We start from the raw sequence: 22,713 nt of genomic DNA on the forward strand, positions 1-22,713 counted from the left end.
AATGTGTCACCTCTGGGGTAGATTATGTGTAATTATGCTCAAAGACAAAAAAGGAAGTCACCAGATACCACTGGCTCGGTTCTCACTGTGGCAGAGATACCGTCTGCAGTGACTGCTGGAGAGGTATCCTCTAACAGAACTACATTTGAAAATCATTTTTTCATACATATTGGTGAGCAGAAACAATACAGTTCATCTGCCAAGTGATCTGTTTGTCTCTCACCAAGAATACCCAAAAACTATCAGATCAAAATTAGAACTTGTTGGAGACGTGGGGTCTGGCAAACCAGTGAACCGATAAAACTTTGATGTGGTTCACCGTCTTTAAAATGATGTGACTGGACGCTGGCTTTGAAGGAGGACGAGTACTTTGAGTGCTGTTCTAGTTTAGATCACAACCTAACTAATATTTCTTTTCAGTCCATTACGTCCATCAGTCCAAGTACTCTCTCTATGAGAGTGTCAGTTTTTCACACCTATTGTTATAGAGAAAGATATCCACATATAGCGTGCACACACGGGGGGGCAGAACCATCATGTGTGATACATTTATCTTTGTGGGAGGCAGCGGTGAAGCAGCATGAACAGAAGGCAGCACAGCCCCCACTCCATCACCCATACTAAAAAGATACGGGCTGAAGAGAGAGAGAGAGAGAGGGGGGGCTGTTTGAAAAATAGTATCAAAACTACACCAATGTTAAGGATGGGAATTGGTCATGGAGAAATTTTCTTTTAAAAAAAAATAGGGTGAGGAAATAAGAAAAAAGGAACCATTTCAATTTTGAGGAAGGGATGATGGTGGTTTCAAAAGAGGCTGAGGAGAAAGAGAAACCTGTGTAAATTGAGAAGCAGTAGAAAAAGATGAAACGAAGAGGAGTTGAAGAGAATAAGGGAGCAGCGAGGGGCACTGGTGAGGAGCTGAGCGTGAAGCGGGACGAATGAAGATGCCTGCGGTGTGTTGAGAAAACGTATTAATCCTAGTCTGTGTGATCTCTCTCTTTGAAAAAGGTGGCCTGCCACACCATGAATCATATAGTGACGTGTAAAAGTTGGTCCGTTGCTAAAACTGCTGCTTAAACAGCTAACACAGGATTTCATGCGATTCTTAATGATGACAGATCTGGACTAAAGTGATCACTCTGCCCACAGTGTCACCGTCTCAGAGGAGTGGAGCTGGGCGTGAAATGCTCAGAAATCTGGGGAAATGCTGCACTGACCTGTTTTTTAAATGGTAACCTTGAGAATTTCCCAAACGTGCCATCCCAAATTTAGAAAATTTGAAAGGAGTAGGTTATCTTCATCTTTATCTTCACTTGGAAGTGAAACAATTTGGACAATGTTGGGCTGTCTTAGCTGAAGCATCTCTGTGCCGTTTGGAAGCTGGGGATACTGCCAATGGAAATCACGGCATCATACTCAGCCTCGTATCCAATGTTTGGATACGAGGAGGCTGTTCTCGTCAGCTTTTAACTTCCAGGATGAACTGCAGCCAGCACATTTAACTAATAAGTTTGCTCTCTCAATAACTTAAACAGTCGTACCAAAATCACTTAACATAACAATTATAGCTTGCTGTCTTCCCTGGCTATGACTGGATAAAGACATTATGTTTCAACATGATTTAGCTATAGGCAACAGGAACTTTAAAAGGCTGGCCTTTTGAGCTGGCATTCTGTCTTAACCAAACTGTGTGCATATATTCATCAAAACTTGCAAGCTGTCTGAAGTGCACAATTTGAATCTCAGTAAAATTGTAAAACGCAGACTTGAAATAGATTTTCTTTCTTTCTTTGGCTGCAGAGGGGCTTCACACAGCTGAGCTCGGAGCTCGCAGGCCTTCTTTCTGGAACACGGCAGCAGCACACAGGCTATTTTGCCCGAGGCCTGACGTCAACGGGTCTTCAAGACAAAACACGTGTGAAAGAAGCACATTTTATCTGTAAGATGTCAACCCGTCATTGCGTGGTTTCTGCAAAACCCGTTTCTTGCTGTTGCAGTTCTTTCTTCCTGGAATATTAGGGATATTTTTTAAGTGGTGAAATGGAGAAAAAGAGAGCTGAATAGAAAAGCACTTAAAGGTAGGTGCAGCTTTTTAGGGTTACTTCAGAAAAAAATACCATCTAAGAAAAAAAAAAGCCTCTGAAGTGTTACATTTATATTCTTTATACGCGAGTTTAAGTCTAAGAGGTTTTTGTTCAACACTCCATTTCTCGCCATAAAAGTCCTAAAAGATTCAAAGCTCCTGACTGCTCTTGCCACACACATCCTGTGGTTTCGGAGGATCAAGAGAAATTTCAATATTAGTTTAGAGATTATAAATTGGAGAGGAGAAATGGGCACATTGTGAAATGGTCCTTACTATCAGTCAAAGAAACACTAGCGCCGTCATTAAATGAAAACTGGCAAATTCGAGCTCTGTCTTCAGAGGATTCTCATTAAAATCCTCTTATCATAGTGACGGGTTTCAGCTTCAGTGGAGCAGCGGCTCACATGATAATGACTTCGGTGACATTGCAGCCATTCTGTGCATATTAAAATGTCCATCTGTAAAGGTGATTTTAAATAGCTCTGAATATTCAACTTCACTTAGTGGTTTCATAAATCCCACACAAACAAAATCAAAAAGTATCAAATATTGCTACAAATTTTGCTGTGAAGAGTCAGTGCCCAGCAGAGCAGTCTACATCAGGTTAGAATAGATCATTTTTAAACGTTAACGAGATCGACTAAAGCATTGAAGAGTCTTTAAAGCTGAAGTTACAGAGAGCTGCTTACTGATGCTACAGGTGGGAGAACTGATCTAAAGATCCATAGTAGCAATACCAACACAGGTAATAGTATAGGAGGTTAATAGGATCAATGCACTATGAGCAGGACTGACACTGAATTTACTTGGCATGAGATCAACACAAAGGACTGCAGCCTCACACAGCACTTATTGGTGCTAGCGCCCCATGGGAGTGTGCCAACGTTAGTAAAGAAATAAAGGAAAAATGCTGACATTACGGTCAGTAGATCAAAGCAAATGAGCAGTATAATGATGACTGTAAAAAAAAACAAAAAACATTAATGCACACTATAATGACCACTGGCCCAAAATTGAGTGATCACCTATGTGTGCTAACATGGGGATTTATTGTTGAAGGCATTCTATACACTACAGCCACCATAAACCATACTGAAGTACGGAAGAAAAAGAAAAGTGGGCACGTCCTTTTTTTTCGTCTTTTCCAGAATTCTGAGATTTAAAGTCAGAATTCTGACTGTTTGTCCTCAGAATTCTGAGATTAACGTTGGAAATCTGAGATCAATTCTGGAAAAGTTGTAACATGCAAATACAAAATAGATTGAGTGATTTATTAAATGGAAACACGTGGTAATAAATAGAATCAGTTCAGCTTGAACGTTAATGTTTGATATGACCACCTTTATTCTTTAGCACATCCTGAACACAGGTTTCTTAAAGGGCATTTAAAGCTCCTTTTTGGATGTTGGCTGCCTTTTGTTCCAGTTTCACTCAAGATGATCCCACACTGCTTCGGTAATGTTGAGATCCAGGCTCAGTCAATAACTGTTAGGGTTTCATTTTTTGTTTTTCTATCCCGGGATGTTTATACTGCACTTGTGTTGTGCTTGGTTCCATTTTTCAGAATGACAATGATCACAGTCAGATGTTTTCAGGATGGTATTGTGTGGTGAATCTTTTCTGTGTCCATAATTCCATCAGTTCTGAGAAGATCCCCAACACCACTGACTGAAATGGAGCCTCAAACCATGACACAGCCTCGGCCGAGTTTTACAGATGGCTACAGTCATGCACTGTTGTACCCACCTCTTGACCTCCTGTATACATACTGACAACAGATTTTCAGTCCAGTTCTTGTGTAATTCGCCATACCTCAGCATTTTCTCCCCGTTTCCCTTCCTTAAGAATGGCTTCTTGCCGGCCATCCTTCTGCTGAGACCATTTCTAATGACGACTCAGGGAACAGTAGAAAGATCAACTTAAGGCTTAGATAAATTTCTGAGGTTCTGTGTCAAGTCCCTGCTGGAGTTTCATGTCCTTTCTTAATGACATGTGTTTATATACTGTTCATGCTTTTATTTAGGATTGAAATATCTTCTTTTGTCCTGTGTTTGTCAGTTTTCACTTGATACACTGCACATCAAATTGAAATATGTCAAGTTTTCAGCTAATATTGTTTTAGAAATCACATTGTTGGTGCAAGAATACAATTTTTAAGCCTGTCAAACTGTTTGCATCAAACCTTTTTATAGAGATGGGAACAATTCTGTGTTTGTGCAACAGTATTTTAGCAGTGAGTTTGAAATTTAAAATTTTTAAATTTGGTTCTTTGCTTTTAGTTACTTATTTTTTCCTCGAATAATTCACAAGTCAGCATTAATTGGCTGAAAAAAATAAACAAACAAACAAAAAAAAAAAACCATTCCTGTGAAAATGTTTAGGTATGAGGGCTGGACCGGACCTTCAGAAAACCTGAAGAACTATACTTCCAGACACCTTTTAAAAAAAATTGAAATAAATAAATAAAAAATACTATACAGCATATTTTCTCCCTCAGTCTGGAAAAGGTACTTAAAGAGCAGTGTGTGGGAAAGAGCTATTTTCCATCTTCACTGTGCCATGCTGTGAAATTTGAAATACTTTATAGTCTGTACATATATGCTCTTTTTATAGTTTTGTTTTTCTAGATAAAGATATTTTCTTTAACAGCAGAAGCAAATGTAAAAAAGATGATAGCAGATAGCAGCATTACAGTGAGTGATGTACGTTAGCAGGAGATAAAATCACTGATTTGCCAGTCTGCCAAGATACAATATCATATTGCATATGAATATCACTCTTGAATAATGTGTCTCATTACTGCTGACATAATTTAAATATTTAAAATCTGATGCAGTTTCTCATACGTCCTGGGTAAAATCCATCTTTCCGTCATCGCCAGCCTAGTCTACATATATATATAAATACACACACACATACTGAAGGAGTCTCTGGCCCCTGTAATCATTCAGCCAGTTCACTCTGACTATGATGAGCTTTCGTTATTCAGTTGTAATGAAAGAGAAGGTCAGTCTCCACAGTAACACGAGGCTGCAGTTAAATCAAGTAGGTACATAATCTTACTAAATCATTTCGTTATAAAATAAAATAAAAAAATCCCTCCTTGCACCTGCTATGCATAAAATAGTGCTGAAAAAGTAAGGAGGAAATTTTGTGGTGAAAACTGTAGATTTTCTGCACCTTTAGCAGGAAAGGAGTGATTTCATAGGCAGAGTGAGCTGGAGAATAAATACGGTTACCAAATGAACACTATTCTGATACGACCTGGTAACAATATTAAACCCTTTCCATGAGTGATATAGAAGCATATTGTAAAATGTGTCTTGGGTTGGGAAGCTGTGTTTTTATCATCCAAGTATTGAAGTTTGATGTCTGACTCCATTATTTTCGCCATTTGTTCTGCTACCTAAGCAGGCATGCGTTTATCTATAAAGACAGTATAAATTTTTGCAAGGGATAGAGTACAAGGATTGCAGAGATGTGCCTTATGAGGAATATATTATTATAACAAATCAGCTTAGGATATAATATAGGGGAAAAAAACCCTCAAATATTCGTGCAGGAATCAAACCAAGAAGTGTCATCTTGTATCCAAAGTATACTTTATAACCAACGAGTCTGTGCCAACAAAGCTTTATGTCCGTATAAATCAGGCTGAAAGAAGTAATTGTTATATTTTGCCATAAAAAGATAATAAAAGATGGATAGTTTTACCTCACTTTAAATCACGATTTGTGCATTGTCATGTCTGTAAATCAGCAAGTTTACTGAAGAAATCTGTCTAGCCAGAAATTGTGAAAATTTGAAGCATTTGAAAAGACAGACCTCATTAAATTTTGGTGTGGATCCAGAACATTTCAGATGGTGACATTACAAGAAGGAGCTCTGACCGTGATGGAAGATGTGCTCTCTCAAAACCCTCAGAGACCTGTATTAAAATGTGTTTAGATACAGAGACTGATAGCCAGTAGAGTACTTTTTTAAATAGAAAAAGACGATGTTTCCTGTATGTATTTTATTAAACAACACTTATGTACAAATTTCATCACGGACATTTAAAATAGTACATCTCAATATAGTGTAAATGGCTTTGGGTGCATCTAGTACAAATATCCAACTCCACTATGACACTGTAAATATTCACACAACAACAAGTAACCACACTTGTGGAAATCAAGCATTTTTTTTTAATTCAAATCTTTCTTGATTACTCATATAACTCATCCATTAAGTTTTACATTTCATCGTGATTTCTGTAAAGACTGTCTGAATGCAGAACATCTGTACAGTGAAGCTTCAAACCCTCCAGACTCAAAGTACAATCATGCAGATCCCTGAGACGTTTACACCTTACCTACTTTGGTAGCCAGTTCTGGGTCAGAGGTAAGGTAGCACAGTCAGTGTGTATGCTTTGCTGCTTTTATCACACTGTCTCTTGCCAGTGAGTTTCCTACCCAAGGATTACAAAAGAGCCTCCATCATCCAGGTCCTCTTCTGGTCATAAGCAGTCCTTGCACAATGCCACCTGGCCGTTGCGAAAATCCCTGCAGGGGCAAAGGCGTCGGTATTTGGCACTGGAGCCGGCACAGCTGAACAGCAAGGGGTCCTGCTGCAGGCTGCATTCAGCATGCTCTGCTGAGAAAGCAGGAAAGAGGTGGTTCTTCTCAGACTCCACTCCTTCACATTGAAAGTCCAGCCTGGGAACAAAGACAAAGGATGAGGACACAGTTTACTGTGTGTGTGTGTGTGTGTGTGTATGTGTGTATATATATATATATATATATATATATATATATTAGGGGTGCAACGATACACAAAATTCACGGTTCGGTTCGGTTCGATACTTTGGTGTCACGGTTCGATATTTTTTCGATACAAAAAAAATGTTCATGCCTTTTTAATTTGTCATTTATTAAAATTATAAATCTATATTTTAACTCAAAAGTACAGTTTTTAAATTTAACCCTAACCCTTGTGCGTGTTTTTTATTTTGACAGCGAATGCGCACCTGCGGACCACTTATGTGCAGCCCTGGTTATTTAGCTCGTCATATTGCAGCCACAGAAATTATTTTGTCCATGAAACCATAAAGCTGCACTTTCTTTTTGCCTTATAGTCTGATTTGTCATAACTTCTCCGTTTTGTGGTAAGCTTTTCTTTGTCTGTCACTTCTTCACCCTGACCTGTCTTATTTGGCTCAGCAGAACTGAAATATAAATCCTGCTGCTTTTACACGCTCACTCACATAAGCTCAGCGATTCTCTGTGCGATCAACCTCTCACATGTTTAAGCTTGCTGCGGGAGATTTCACTTGTCATGTTTGCATAGTAAGCTAACGATTAATAAGACGATGTCAGAGGAATTGGTGCACAAATTATCATCACTCACAGATCAGTGCTGTCGCTCTCTATACACAGTTCGCAAGATTGCAAAGTGAAAGCAAAAAAACAAGCGCAAATTCAAACGCGATTTCAATATGTCACATATTGACAGTGGCTCACCGATGCCAATGACATAATTACCCAGCTACATTTCTGAAAGAATGCAAAAGCATTGACATATATTTTTCCTTCTTACAATAGCCCGACGGGCAGGGCAGAGATAGATTTTGGTAGCCCGACTGAAAAAATCGCTAGCTCCGGGACGTCAGGCTAGCGATATTGCAAGCCCTGTATCTGATTGAGGAATCATGCATCTTTGGAAAAGAGAGTTTATTACAGAGAAATGTCTCTTTCCAAAATAAAAGCTATACTATCCGCTTCTTCTGGGCTATATTCTCAGCAGCATAAGGAGAATCATGTGCTAACAGCTGTCTAAATGACTCGGCTAAAGTTAGTTAGTTGTTTTTGTCTTTGCACTAGGATGATGTCGGTGTAAATGTGCAGTCATATTCGTTGTGTTCCCACTAGTGCTTTCAGGTTAATCTCGTTGAAATGACCTTAACACCACAACATGGCAAATCTCCGTTAACGAGCTACCGCCGATCGCCCCGTGCATGGGGCTAGACGGCCAACACGTTAACGAGCTAACTGCGCTAACACACTAGTTCCCACCCATGTAATTGAGCATTGCATGGCACATCCAACATACTGTTTTACTTTAGTCCGTGACTCGCTTACCTTCAGGGTCATACGTCACATGAAAACCAAAATAATTCCAAACGCCAGATCTGAATGAGGGTGGGGGAGGTGCCCTGCGCTCTTCCTTCTGACTATGCTGTCTGTGTTGAGCGCTCAGTGGATCTGCGCTCGACAGTGCAGCCTAGGCGGAGTAGTCGAACGCAGATCCACTGAGCGCTCCACACAGACAGCATCGTCAGAAGGAAAATTGATAAAATAAATTACAAATGTTGTATTGTTCGATACATACGCGTACCGAACCGAAAGCACTGTATCGAACGGTTCAATATCGATACGAATATCGTTGCACCCCTAATATATATATATACATACATACATACATACATACACATATACACTGCACTGTGAACCACTGCGCTAATGACACTTCTTAAAGTTTGTGTGTCCTGCAAAAATCCGAGAAAGAGCAATACTTGTAATCCTGGAACAGGTTTCCGTGGAAATGTTCTGTGGACAGGTGACAAAACTTCTCAAAAAAGGCACAGCACAGTGTTAACACCTACTGTGGAACATGATGACCAAAACCCACTTTCGTGTCATATGAAGACAAGAAAGTGGGTAAAAATGAAGAAATTGAAGTAGGAATGCTGACCTTAAAGCAAAATCTGATAATTGTAGGGTAGCTGTGGCTCAGGATGCAGATCAATCCCTTGCCGCTCCAGTCAGCATCCTTGAATAAAATAGTAAACTTGGGCAAGATACTGAACCCCGAAGCTGCTTCCAGTGTGTTCATCAGATTGTGGATGCTAGGTAGTTAGCACTTAGACTTAGAAAAAAGTGTTTGTGTGAATAGGTGATCGACAGATGTTGTATAAAGTGCTTTGAGTGCCCAAGTAGGCCAGTAAATTGCTACACCTGAGAAATATTAAGAGTTTTGTTGGAGGAACGGTTCAAATTCCCAAAGCATTGACGTGCATTCTGAAAGCAGACAGTGTGAAACACCTGATGAAGCTGCAGATGGAGGAGGCTCAACATAGTACTAGACTCATGAGTTCAGTTACTTTTACCAGCATGTATTGTGAACGATTACTCAGGACGCTCAATAAAGAAATGAAACCATCTCAAAACAAACTACGTGTGAAGATCTGACCTCATTTTATGAGCAATGACTCTCTTTCTTCATGACAATTTATATATAAAAACCCACTAATAAAACCCTTTAATGTGTTTACTACGGCTGTTGTTCAGAATGGCAGGAAAACAACAGAGGAAAGGGTGATCCAGTTGTTTCATCAGTACTTTGTACTACTGTATAATACTGAAACTAGAAGTGCAAATGAGGCGTGGTGCTGCTCTGATGGAATGCAATCAAATAATTATTTGTAGAATGAGCTCAGTGAGATGGACTTTTAAGATGTTACAGTTTGCAAAAAAACAATGAAAATAAAAAACTGCACTAGATGTTTCAGATGAGTGCACATCACAGCTGAAGTTTCCTTTTTAGAATAAATTTACATCACATTCACATTTAAACATGAACTATGGAACTTGTAACCTTTATTTTAGTGATGCCAGCAGGATCCCTCAAATGTTTTTTTGTAAATTAACTTGTCTTATTAACCTAAAAAACACTCAGATGCTGAGAATTTTTTTTTTCTGAGCTAGGATGTGCACGCAAAAATGATTCATCATTCAACAAATTCAGGAAAAAAGGACTTACGCGCTGAAAGTCTCCCTAATGTTAATGAAACGATACAAGGCGGGTTCGCAGATTAGTCCTGCAGTCTGGCATGCCTTCACACACGACTCGCTCTCGAGTGAAGCCACGACACGGAGTGCAGTGAGAGGAGGCCAGGATGAGAAGGAGCTGGCGTTGGAGGCCCAGGTTAGGATTCTGGAGTTGGGTAGGAGGTTGAAAGGACTGGGAGCACTGCCCAACCAAGTCTGAGATGAGTTTACGGGAGGAAACGGAGCTTCAGGAGAACAAAAGTCCTGCAGGTGGAAAGAAAAAGTAAAATATACAACAAAAACTAAACTCTGATTTTAAAAAAAAAAAGTACATTATGTTTAGCAACACGTTAAATGCTACTAAAATAATAAAGGAGCTGTTAAACACAAAGAGTTGCTTATCAAAAGTGGGAAGTCCTTGTCATCCTATATGGAAATAACATGGATGTAGTCATGGCACCCAGTAGTAAATAGGATTTGGAGGCAGAATTAGGGCTCTGGTGAGAGGCTGACTAGACCCCTCCCCACCTTGCTGGGGCTATTCATAAAACCCAGGTAATAACATTTCTCTGACATATCCCTCTGGCCTCCAGTCCCGTTTATTAAATAGGCTCCCAGTTCCCGTAGGCAATAACCAGACTTCCAATCTCTCAATCTCTGCTGCACTTCCACTCCTAAAAACAGACTACATTCCTGATTGCATACTCACGCGCGCACACGCATATGCAGTGTTCATCAGCAAAATAAGAAAGTGTGAAAGGGGCGAGATGAGGAGACGGAGGGCTTGAAACTATATTAAATCTTCAGTAATTCTTTTTAGACATTCTTCATTCCATCAGTGACGCCATGTTCAAGAAGCCAGTTAGAGAGGATCTGAGCTTTGAGATATGGCGCCAACATGAACTGGTTTCAAGCTGGAAGCAGCCATTAGAAGGTGGATCTACTGTGGTCATAAAGGGATGGACAGTTAGCAATAATACCCAGGTATGCTGTGGAATTTAAATGATGCTTAGTTGTTACTAAGGGGGCCAAAGTGTGCTAAGAAAATATCACCCACGCCATTACTCCACCAGCAGCAGCCTGAACCACTGACGTAAAGCAGGATGGAGCCATTCTTTCATGTTGTTTACACCAAATTCTGACCTTAACCTTCGAATGTTGCAGCAAAAATCAAAACCCATCAGTGCAGGCAACGTTTTGTATTTTCTGTTTTCCAATTTTGTAGCCCATCTGCTTCAAGCTTTGACATGCTGTGCATTCTGCATACCTTGACTATAAAAAGCAATTATTTGAGTTACTGTGGCCTTGTTATCAGCTTGAAGCAGGCTGGCCATTCTCTTCTGACCTCTGGCATCGATGAGGTATTTTCACTGCATTTAACTGCTGCTCACTGGATATTTTCTCTTTTTCAGACCATTCTCTGTAAAGCCAAGAGATGCTGTGCAGAAAAATCCCAGCAGATCTGCAGTTTCTGAAACAGTCAGACCAGCCTTTCTGGCTCAACAACTATGCTACGTTCAAACTCACTTAAATCACCTTCCTTCCCTATTCTGATGCTCGCTTTGAACTTCAGCAGGTTATCCCGGCCACATCTACATGCCTTAATGTACTGAGTTGCTGCCATGTGATTGGCTGATGAGATAGTTGCAATAACAAGGAACTGGAATAACCAAGTAACCAGCAAGTGTGTGTGTGTGTTTGCGCCCTGCTGTGTCATCACACGGACACCATTTTTAGAAAAAAAAAAAAAAAAATAGTGAGCTGCCATCAAACTTTATTGTATGAGGGTCAGAGAGGAGTTAGAGCTCTGCTAGAGCAAACAGAGGCGAGGGGTATTCATAGTGGGAGATAACGAGTGTGACGGTTTTGGTCAGAAAGTAGAAAAATGAGGCTAAAGGATGTGTGGAACTTGAGGAGTTAGAAGTAAAATTGGAAAAGAGGAAAGAAAAGGTTTAAGAAAGTGGCAGAAAGAACAGGGAGGAGAGCCTGATTGGAAGTCTGCCCTTGTACACGCCAGGCGGCTAGTCACAGTCTCAGTCAGTCACGGCATGTTGAGAGTGAGAGAGAGAGAGAGAGTGTGTGTGTGTGTGTGTGTGTGTGTGTGTGTGTGTGTGTGTGTACACACATTATTGTGTGTGTATTATTTCTGACAGCGGGGGAAGAGAGGGTGTCAGAGCAGAACAGAGGCTAACACATTTCCTTAACCTGCCACTGCCAGACAATATACCAACCATCAAAACATCACAGATCTCATTGAGGACAACAACATCTGTAAACATTCTGCAGATAAGAGTGTGTGTGTGTGTGTGTGTGTGTGTGTGTGTGTGTGTGTGTGTGTGTGTGTGTGTGTTAATATTTCAGATGATTTTCTTCTTTAAAATAAATTGAAAGTAGCAGTAATACCAAGAAAGAGATACGGTTAAACACATGGTGATTGTTCATTTCTCATTTTGATGTGTGCAAATGTTAGAAATCAAGGACATTGCATATAAGCCGAAAAAACACCCCCAAAAAACAAAAACAAAAAAACTGTGCCCATCTGTTGAGCTTGCAGCCGGTGGCAGGAAAAAGGGATTTAATTGCTGACCCAGTCAGTCTAGCAGAGGGATAAATATTGTGGACAAACAACTGAAAACTTCAGAAAGGGAACGCCTTTAAAAGTAAGGTCAGTATGTGAATTCAGAAATAAAAGCTTGAATAAGACTTGTCAAAGGTCATGTTAGGATATTCCCCAAACACTGTTTTCACTCATTCAAACACAGGATCACATGAATGCACCATCAACACATGTTTCACCAGAACATTGCAACCATCAAGATAAGCAAGGACAAAGAAGCTTTCTACCACACATTTGAGAAGCATTAAAACAAGAAAATAAATACTTAAAATAGGATACAGATTATTGCCTTATATATACATACAGGGAGTGCAGAATTATTAGGCAAATGAGTATTTTGTCCACATCATCCTCTTCATGCATGTTGTCTTACTCCAAGCTGTATAGGCTCGAAAGCCTACTACCAATTAAGCATATTAGGTGATGTGCATCTCTGTAATGAGAAGGGGTGTGGTCTAATGACATCAACACCCTATATCAGGTGTGCATAATTATTAGGCAACGTCCTTTCCTTTGTCAAAATGGGTCAAAAGAAGGACTTGACAGGCTCTGAAAAGTCAAAAATAGTGAGATATCTTGCAGAGGGATGCAGCAGTCTCAAAATTGCAAAGCTTCTGAAGCGTGATCATCGAACAATCAAGCGTTTCATTCAAAATAGTCAACAGGGTCGCAAGAAGCGTGTGGAAAAACCAAGGCGCAAAATAACTGCCCATGAACTGAGAAAAGTCAAGCGTGCAGCTGCCAAGATGCCACTTGCCACCAGTTTGGCCATATTTCAGAGCTGCAACATCACTGGAGTGCCCAAAAGCACAAGGTGTGCAATAGTCAGAGACATGGCCAAGGTAAGAAAGGCTGAAAGACGACCACCACTGAACAAGACACACAAGCTGAAACGTCAAGACTGGGCCAAGAAATATCTCAAGACTGGTTTTTCTAAGGTTTGATGGACTGATGAAATGAGAGTGAGTCTTGATGGGCCAGATGGATGGGCCCGTGGCTGGATTGGTAAAGGGCAGAGAGCTCCAGTCCGACTCAGACGCCAGCAAGGTGGAGGTGGAGTACTGGTTTGGGCTGGTATCATCAAAGATGAGCTTGTGGGGCCTTTTCGGGTTGAGGATGGAGTCAAGCTCAACTCCCAGTCCTACTGCCAGTTTCTGGAAGACACCTTCTTCAAGCAGTGGTACAGGAAGAAGTCTGCATCCTTCAAGAAAAACATGATTTTCATGCAGGACAATGCTCCATCACACGCGTCCAAGTACTCCACAGCGTGGCTGGCAAGAAAGGGTATAAAAGAAGAAAAACTAATGACATGGCCTCCTTGTTCACCTGATCTGAACCCCATTGAGAACCTGTGGTCCATCATCAAATGTGAGATTTACAAGGAGGGGAAACAGTACACCTCTCTGAACAGTGTCTGGGAGGCTGTGGTTGCTGCTGCACGCAATGTTGATGGTGAACAGATCAAAACACTGACAGAATCCATGGATGGCAGGCTTTCGAGTGTCCTTGCAAAGAAAGGTGGCTATATTGGTCGCTGATTTGTTTTTGTTTTGTTTTTGAATGTCAGAAATGTATATTTGTGAATGTGGAGATGTTATATTGGTTTCACTGGTAAAAATAAATAATTGAAATGGGTATATATTTGTTTTTTGTTAAGTTGCCTAATAATTATGCACAGTAATAGTCACCTGCACACACAGATACGTCTCCATCGCTCTAGAGTCAAGTGGTGGCGTGCTTTACACCACTGCATCAAACACTTCGCACTGTGCTTGATGATGTAAGGCTTAGATGCAGCTGCTCAGCCATGGAAATCCATTCCATGAAGCTCTCTACACATTGTTATTGAGCTAATCTGAAGGCCACATGAAGTTTGGAGGTCTGCAGTGACTGACTCTGCAGAAGTTGCCCACCTCTGTGCATTTTATAAACCTATGACCATGGAAGTGATTGCAACACCTGAATTCGGTGATGTAGATGGGAGACTGAATACTTTTAGCAATATAGTGTATACATCTCTTCAAATAGATTGAATTAATAACTAAAATACTTGAAAAAAATTAAAATATAATGAAAATAAAATGCACTGGCTCAGGAACAAAGATTTAAAATGCAACAGCGAGCTCGCTCCTCTGAAACAGCTGGAGCTTCACATGAGAGCCAATTAATTCCTTTCTTCTGTCAAGGGGATCGACCCAATGAGCAGAATTGAATAAACGCATCCTTTCTGTTCTTAACCTTGTGTTTAAATGTTACGCTTCTTTTCCCCAGCCATAATCCACTCTAGGACTGAATTTACCTCTATTAAGACACTTTGAAAGGTGGACATGAAAACTATTAAGCAGAACTCTTGCATGCTGTCTCACTTACTGCTGGTATTTTTAATAAGCTAGAACATATCAGTCCATCTGACCTTTATCAAGTATGCAGGCAATACTCCTGCATTCTTATATATTAGTATATACACACATAGTCAGATTAGTCCTCTGAGGCAACACTGCACACATGTGTGCCTTTAGTTTGTCAGTAGTGTCAACAGACTGAGTGAATGTGATAATAATTATTGTGACATCCATATAAATTCAGGGCAAACAAACAATGACTGAATAAAACTGTTTGATACATCAAAACACTGCATTAGCAGCCATATTTGATTTATAATAGATATAAAAACAGGTCTTAATCTATTAAAATATCTAATAAGTAGCATTAACTAATGAATGGATTAAATGTATTCAGAAGCATTATTCAATAGTTTCTACTATGGCATCATACAGTGCATAATATTAATAACTACTGAAACTGACTTTACAAAACATCAGTTTACAGCCCAAAACAAAGCGCTTATTATTCAGTGTTACATCCTCTGTCTTTTTTTACATTTGAATCATAAAGAAAATATAATATTACAGCGTATTCCCCTGAGTGACACTGGGCTTCTTGTCTTTTCATGTGACTGTCTCTATACCCTTAGTTGGTGTTAAAACAAGTTCAATACCAAAACATTAAGGGAGGTCTCGCAAAAATTAGAAGTTTTATGTTCACTTATTCCATGTTTCAGTTTTTTTATGGTTTCACTGATGTATCATCAACACAACCTGATCAAGAGGATGTGCAGTTGATCACACTTTTAACTGACTGACTGTATATTAGCAATAGGCACAGTTCCCACATAACTAATTTCCATTTTCAAGAGGAATTAAGAGAGTTTGGTCAACTAGATGTCAAGTTGTTTTGTTTTTTTCCCTCTGAACACAGTCATTATGGATCAAATGGTCTCTTAGGCTTCACTCACATTTATACATAAATGTGGAAAAAAGGTGCTTACTAACTAGTCTAAAGCTGTGTAATTACCATGTTATGTGTTTTGTGTTTAATTTGCATAAAACATAATCCTTAAAAGATTCATTTTTTCCTTTTCCCCTGAATGCTTTCACTCAGTGCCCTAACTTTCTAAAGACTTTTCTGGTTGCAAGATATCCAAATGGTCGTGATAAGCTATAGAAACTTACAACAAATGTGAAAATCAGCAAAACCCCAAAACTTTTGATTGATCATGTTCAATATTTATCATCAGTATAATAGCCTTGGGGGACATGACTACCTAGGTTGGCTGAACAACTGGCCAAGGTCAAAGTTGATCTTGGAAAAAACATTTCAAGAAACCATACAGAGTAATATATCAAAGGAAAGTGTTTGGAAAGAGCTGTAAACAATATAGTTTTTCAATAGGACGCCCTATGATGCTACAATGACACTGCAAAGTCTTGAGTTTTCAGAGCTTATGGAAGCCAATTACAGCCAATTTTGCTCCAATCATAAGGATAAAGATAATAAAATTCACTAATTAGTATGTAATGCTTCAAGGTCATAGGTCAAAGGTCAGAGTCACATGAATTAGAGAATGTTAAAAAAAAAAACAGGCTGACGTCAGTATGTTATAATAAAAACATTATAAAACATCAGAGTTTCAGTATAGCCCTTGCACTACAGGGCGGTGTTGCATTCCCTGAGTGCTCTTTTAAGTATAACAGTAATAAATTACTGCCTGTGTCTGTTATAAACATCAGTTCCATGAGAGCCATAAGGTTTGAGCCAGACACATAACAATGAATCTTGTGGTTCAAGCCCACATCTATTCACAAAAAACGCAAACTGCTGGGAGGCGTCACGTGCACCATTAAATCATTCCTCTTAGATTTATTAAGCTTTGTGCCAGCACGTTTCACGATTCAAATGTTGAGCGACCCACCTGGTTCTGAATGTAAGCGTGGAGTCTTTCGAGCATTCCCTCACAGGTGTACTCGTACGGCAGGAACGGCTCCACCTGCAGACACACGTGCGTGCACAGATGAGCAAACAGTGGACAAGAGCATGCGCGCATGGCCGCAAAGCCAAGTCGTAGTAATTACAGGACCCCGAGCATCTGATAGTTAATCACAGTTGACACATTCATTAGCGTAATTGTGAAAGGCCTATATCACGGCACGAGCCTCGCATTAAAATCAACGACCTAATACATCACAGGTGACAGCTTTGAAAATTGATTTCATTAATTTTCGTGATGACTACATCAATATGTCAAACAATGGATTAAACCGACATCGGACCACAGGTCACGCGGCACTGAGACGGCTGTTTTGGTGACTTCTGGATACTTTGGGTGCAGTTAATAGTGTTGCCATAAAGACCTGTCAATCACTGTCAGATTGTTTTCTTAAGGCACAACATGCAAAAAAGCTCAAAAGAGAACACTGATCAATAGCTTTCCCTTCTTTCTCATATTTGATGCAGGCAGGGTCATAGGGAACTGATGGGAATAATGACTGTAGGTTGGAATCTTTGGAGACGGTGTTTATATCAATAACAGCATTTTTGAGGCTGACTGTGGATTGAACACATGACTAATTATAAAATATATCGGGACAGAACAGATTCTGCCGGTATCCCCGGTGTAGAAACCTCTCAGAATGTCTCCCTGTGGTATCTGAAGTGAGATCTCACTGTTTACCATCAGGCCACTAAAGCACTCAGGCTTAAATTGATAAATGGCTCCTTTTAGCGTTGTGTTCCTTTTAGCGCTCTCTTATTACTTTATTTCATCTGAGTTTAATGAAATGTATCTGGCACTTCATCAGCTATTCCACAATGCAATTTGCCTTTTGGGCATCTTTACATAATAGAATCCGAGTCGGACCAAAAAAAAAAAAGTTTCATAAAGTGTGATTTGAATTCAAACTCAGGAAACATTCTTTATGTGACTCCACATTTAATATACCTAAACTGACTGAAGCAGTTGGTCACAAAAAATGGGAGCAACATTCATCATTTCACACCATTAAAAGTGACATAAAATGATGGCTTATCTGTGAGGCAAGTTATGCTGGTAGTTGGTACAGACAGGACAAAAAACACACAAAGACATTTGAGTATTTCTTAATTTCCACAAGGCACAGTACTATTAAAGTAACATTAAAGCTTAGCCAGCAGCTTTTTAAGCTATCTAAATCCATAACATGAGCTGCAGGAATATGAACAGACCCCTAAAAAGCATTAAGCACTGAGCTGCCTGTGAATAAGCGTAAGTAAACTCACAATATGTAATCTACACAACCAGATGAGCCACACTAAATGCCATCTACACATGTAGCGTGCCTAATTTTACACTCAGACTCATCTCACTGAGCTTAAACTCTGCACGAACCGAAGAGTTATCCAAGTAATTGTATTACAAGGAAATGCTTTTACAAACACAGTAACTAATTATAATTTAAGATGAACTGAAAAGGGAAATTCAGTTCATCTCCTAGTGCACCTCTGCACTCTGACTGCTTTCTTTAAAATCCTATTTTAGCCACTTGTACATGTGTGTCTGCAGTTTTACCATCTATATCAAACTTTCACAGGGTGCAAAAACTAAATTGTATGTCAAACTGACCTGACACTGCTAACAGGAGCCACAATTACAGCCATGACTGGGAGACCAAACAACGGTTTTCACTGAAAGAGCGCACAGCAGCACATCAGGTCAAGAGCTCCCTGCTTATTTATTCATTTATTTTTCTGACATTAATAGGGTAGCGCACCGTGGCTTTTTCACACTGTAAATGAACATGTCTAATTTAGCATCTCGAGCTGTGCGAGAATACGAGCTCTCAGCTGAAAACAATTAGACTGTATTGTGTTTGAGCCACTGAGCAGCTCCTCACAGCAGAATAAAAATCCAGGAGGCTTTGGACACACCAACACAATCAACGCTCCTTAACCTCCCTACTCACCAAACCTAGACTATGTGACTGTCCCTTACTGCTTCAGCAAAAGAATAAAAATAGGATGGCAACCTCTTTGTGGCTGAGAATGGCCCAGAGAGTTGCTGTCAGAGTCACTTTCAATCACAAGGTGATTGCATGACTTATCTGGTGGGAGGGAACCTGTCTCCAAATATGCCAATGCCTATTGCTATCAGGCAAAAGTTTGCAAATACTTGCCAATGAGCTCAACTTCTCTGCGATCCATCGCTTTGCAGTAGGCGACTCGACTTGACTGGTTGTCAGCTGGTTGTATTCTGTTTTTTTTTTTTCTTATATGAATGTGTTGTTACTGAGCATCTCTATAGTTTTAATCCAGTTAAATCGCCATCCTGGAAGAACTATCTCAGTTTAGGAATTTCAGAATATCCGTTTTAGATCTATGACGCTCTATCTGCATCTCTATCTCTATGTGAATTTCCGTGTATATAGCTGGAAACAGACTTTTTATTTTTCCCAGTTTATCCCAGTTAATCACCATGGTGCCATTATTGCAAGTAACTGACCACATTCGGTTGCAGACTGATCACAGACTGATAGCACACTGACCTTGTAGTTTTATCACAGTCTTGATGTCTAGAAGCGTTTGAAGAAGGCAGCTGACTGCGAGTGGTCTCAACAATTTCAAAAGGCATCGAGATCGCAAGTTTATTGCACAAAAATTCAATATTTTTAGCTGTTCAACCACTCTTTTCCCTAGCGTGACGGTTGCATTATGTAAAACTAAATTGAAGTTGGAGGTTCAGTCAAATGTGCATCTTGGATCCACAATTCTATAAATAAGAAACCCTACACGACTGTTTGTATAATAAATATGAAGCTACCACCCCGTTGTTAATTAAGCTTAGCAAAAAGACTCAAACAGGTTTCTTTTTGCTAATGTGAACAAAGGGACCTGTTGCCAGGCAACCAGTGGGGGATGTTACTGCTTCCTATCAAGGAATAGTCCGACACTGTTGAAAAATAGCAATTTTTGGCTTTTGTGTGCATAATAACAAACAAGATGTGATGTCTTAATAAGTAAACTTTTGAGGTGTTAGTAGGCAGATTTTGTGACAGAGCCAAGCTGCTTTTCAGTCTTCACGCTTGGCTGTTGGCACTAACTTCATATGCATTATAAGGACATGAAAACCGCATCAGCGTTCCAAAACTGATTCAAGTATATTACCCAAAATACCACACTTTTAAAAAAAGTTATGAAACACATTTTGGAGTTCTCTTAAAGTGTTTTGTTTGATGGGTTAGTAAACAGATTTTTTTTTTTTAACTTCCATTTCAACCCGTGTCTTATTAAATATGTAGAGGGTAAAAAAACAACAACAACAAAACAAACAAAATCCATCCGCTTATCCTTGTCAGGGTCGTGGGGGGCGCTGGAGCCTATCCAGCTGTCTCAGAGCGAGAGGCATGGTACACTCTGGACAGGTCGCCTCTGCACAGAAAGACCCCGGCCTGATGGTGGAATTGAACTCAGAACTTTCTCGCTGTGAGGTAATAGTGCTAACCATGATGCCACCGTGTTGCAAACAAAAAACTAAAACTGTTTTCTTCTGCTCTTTCTGCTTTTAAATTTTTAACTGAAACTCCCTCATCTTATGTGATTAGTGTTGTTTTTTTGTCCCCCTAGGACTTAAAGCATTTACCAATACCAAAACTGGTACTTTATTTTGTCTCTATCAGCAGGCAACACAAGGTCTGCTTAACACACCTGACAGGTAGAGGCACGCATGAGTCTTGGAACTGCGAGATGCTTGGCAGTAGCTCTGTGTTGTTCTGGTGACAGATTGAGCACAGTGCGATTGATTAATAAGATCTGCTGTGGACAATGTGTACTGCTGGTGGGGCTAGCCTCTGGAACGCTGCCACGTAAACTCAGGTGTGGGCACAGTTTACCTACTGAGCCGCTCAATATCTCAAGCAATTAGGAGTGTGGAGAGCAAAGCGGGAGCCAGCTAAGCATTTTGCTGTAACGTCGGATGCCATGATTAAGAGCTCTATTAAACTCAGAGGGCTTCAAAAGCGGGTCAAACCCCACTGTGAAGTGTGCAAGAGTAAATTATACTTTCACCTCAGTATGCTAGTATGCAGCAGTGAGTAGCATGGTGGACTACAATATAAGAAGACCATTATTTTGTTGAATGAGTGCTGTTAAGATTGGATGGCAAACACACACACATCCACAAAAAAATGAACGCACATTGATCCTCATGATTTCACGGATGGTTGCGTCAAACTCCTCGGAGTTATTGAAGTCAATAGTGATGACATGCGGTCTGCCAATGTACTGCTCCGCGTAGGGATGCTGAGAGGATACCTGAGGGAGGCACAAGTGGAATATATTAATAATCTTTCCGGCAATAAAAACGGCTAAGATCAGACAGCATAACTGTCTTCTGTATATTTTTAAAAAGTCAAACATTGTGAGTTTCTACCTCCCTCGATGTGGGCTTCCCTCTGAAGAACTCGTGATTGAGAGAGCTGTGAGGAGGGTTAAACTTTGGCTGCAGGAAGATGCAGCCGTTGGCTATTGCCTCCAAAGGGGCGGGACCTTCGTACGGGAAGCCAAATCCGATGAATAACTAGTGCGGAATACAACAAAGATCAGCAGATTGTGAGTGTTTACACAGAGCTGCTCACACCCTGATCAGATCAATCCCTTTTCCAACTCTACAAAAGCAGGAAGTTTTCGCCAGTCCACTGGGATACAGAAACTGTGCGCAAACATTGACGCTTTTTCAGAGCTCAGACGTGTCGATATTGCAAGCGCACCTTGGCCTTTCTGAGGAGCTGCTGAAGTTCCTGCTGAGGCAGCAGGCCGTGATTCTTGACGAAGGCGGGCACCTCTGGGGGACGCTGTGCCTCGTAGTACACAGTCCCGTGGATCTCCATGTGGCGGTGCAGGATTGCCAGAAATTTTTCCTTACCCTTGAACACAAACAAGAGGGAAGCAAAATGAAGCGCTTAAAGACAAGAAATGAAAAATGAATGTATGAATTATGAATTTGACTGTGCAAACACTAAAAAAAGGTGGGTGAACTGCATTTGCATTTAAATTAGCGGTTTTTTCCCCACAGTACTTCAAATCCATTTTATTGAGTTTTAACTAAGCCTTGTTATCGGCACACGTTGCAGCTGGTTATAAGATTACCTGTAACCATTTTGAGTATTTAGAAACTTTGTATAATTGTGGGGTTTTTTTGTTGTTGTTTTTTTTTTTTGTTTAAATGTTCAGTACATACATCCTCTGCTAAGGTGTTATGCCTAAATACTTTGCACACCTTAAATCACTCAAATATGACCTTACAATTACACACACAGCAGCTTGGAAACCTAGATGTGTTACAGAGTCTAGAGTATCACCCCAACCTGAGCACAAGTACTGGTTGATGGAAATGAGGCTGCTAAAAGCAGACTAATGAGCCAAGTCTCTCCATACTAGTAGTAACACAATCACCTTGGCAACTAAAAATCACTCTGTACCTGTGGAATTTTGAAGGAACATGAAAGACTGAAAGCAGGGCGTACTGTATCCTCTGCGTTTCCCTGTGGGGATAATTTGCTTGAATAGTTTTATTGAGAAAAACTAAATTGGTTTATCTTAAAAAGTTTTTTTCTGAGGGAATGTTATGAATAATTTACTAAAGCTATGTCTTTGAGGCATAAATCATTTATAAATGTCAACTAAGTGTTACTGCTCATTATTCATTGCAGGCTTTCTTTCTTTCCTTTTTTTCTTTTAAAGCAATGAGGTGATGAAAACAGTTCCTTTTACAGAAAGTGATAATAATAACCATCAAAAAAATCAAAGCCTGCAGACTTGAAAGATGAAAAGGTTTGCGGTTTAATCTCTCACTCACAACTGCAGCTGTGGGCGACTTGTGAGTTCAAACTGTA

At 40.0% G+C, this 22,713-nt stretch overlaps 1 protein-coding gene across 3 annotated transcripts in view; it reads right to left on the reverse strand.

Moving 5' to 3' along the window:
• Positions 1–6,086: 6,086 nt before the first annotated feature.
• mgat5b (alpha-1,6-mannosylglycoprotein 6-beta-N-acetylglucosaminyltransferase B) overlaps positions 6,087–22,713 on the reverse strand; it is a 73,794-nt gene continuing 57,167 nt past the window's right edge. For all 3 annotated transcript variants that reach the window (XM_080300937.1, XM_080300938.1, XM_080300939.1), the window contains 6 exons: positions 21,589–21,744; positions 21,252–21,398; positions 21,017–21,133; positions 16,764–16,838; positions 9,887–10,158; positions 6,087–6,783 (listed from right to left, as the gene is read on the reverse strand). In XM_080300937.1, the coding sequence (XP_080157063.1) occupies positions 6,585–6,783; positions 9,887–10,158; positions 16,764–16,838; positions 21,017–21,133; positions 21,252–21,398; positions 21,589–21,744 (966 nt within the window). In that variant the 3' untranslated portion in view covers positions 6,087–6,584. The remainder of the gene's footprint in view (positions 6,784–9,886; positions 10,159–16,763; positions 16,839–21,016; positions 21,134–21,251; positions 21,399–21,588; positions 21,745–22,713) is intronic.

This window comes from Astatotilapia calliptera, chromosome 4, assembly GCF_964374335.1.
Source record: "Astatotilapia calliptera chromosome 4, fAstCal68.1, whole genome shotgun sequence".
NCBI lineage: Eukaryota > Metazoa > Chordata > Actinopteri > Cichliformes > Cichlidae > Astatotilapia > Astatotilapia calliptera.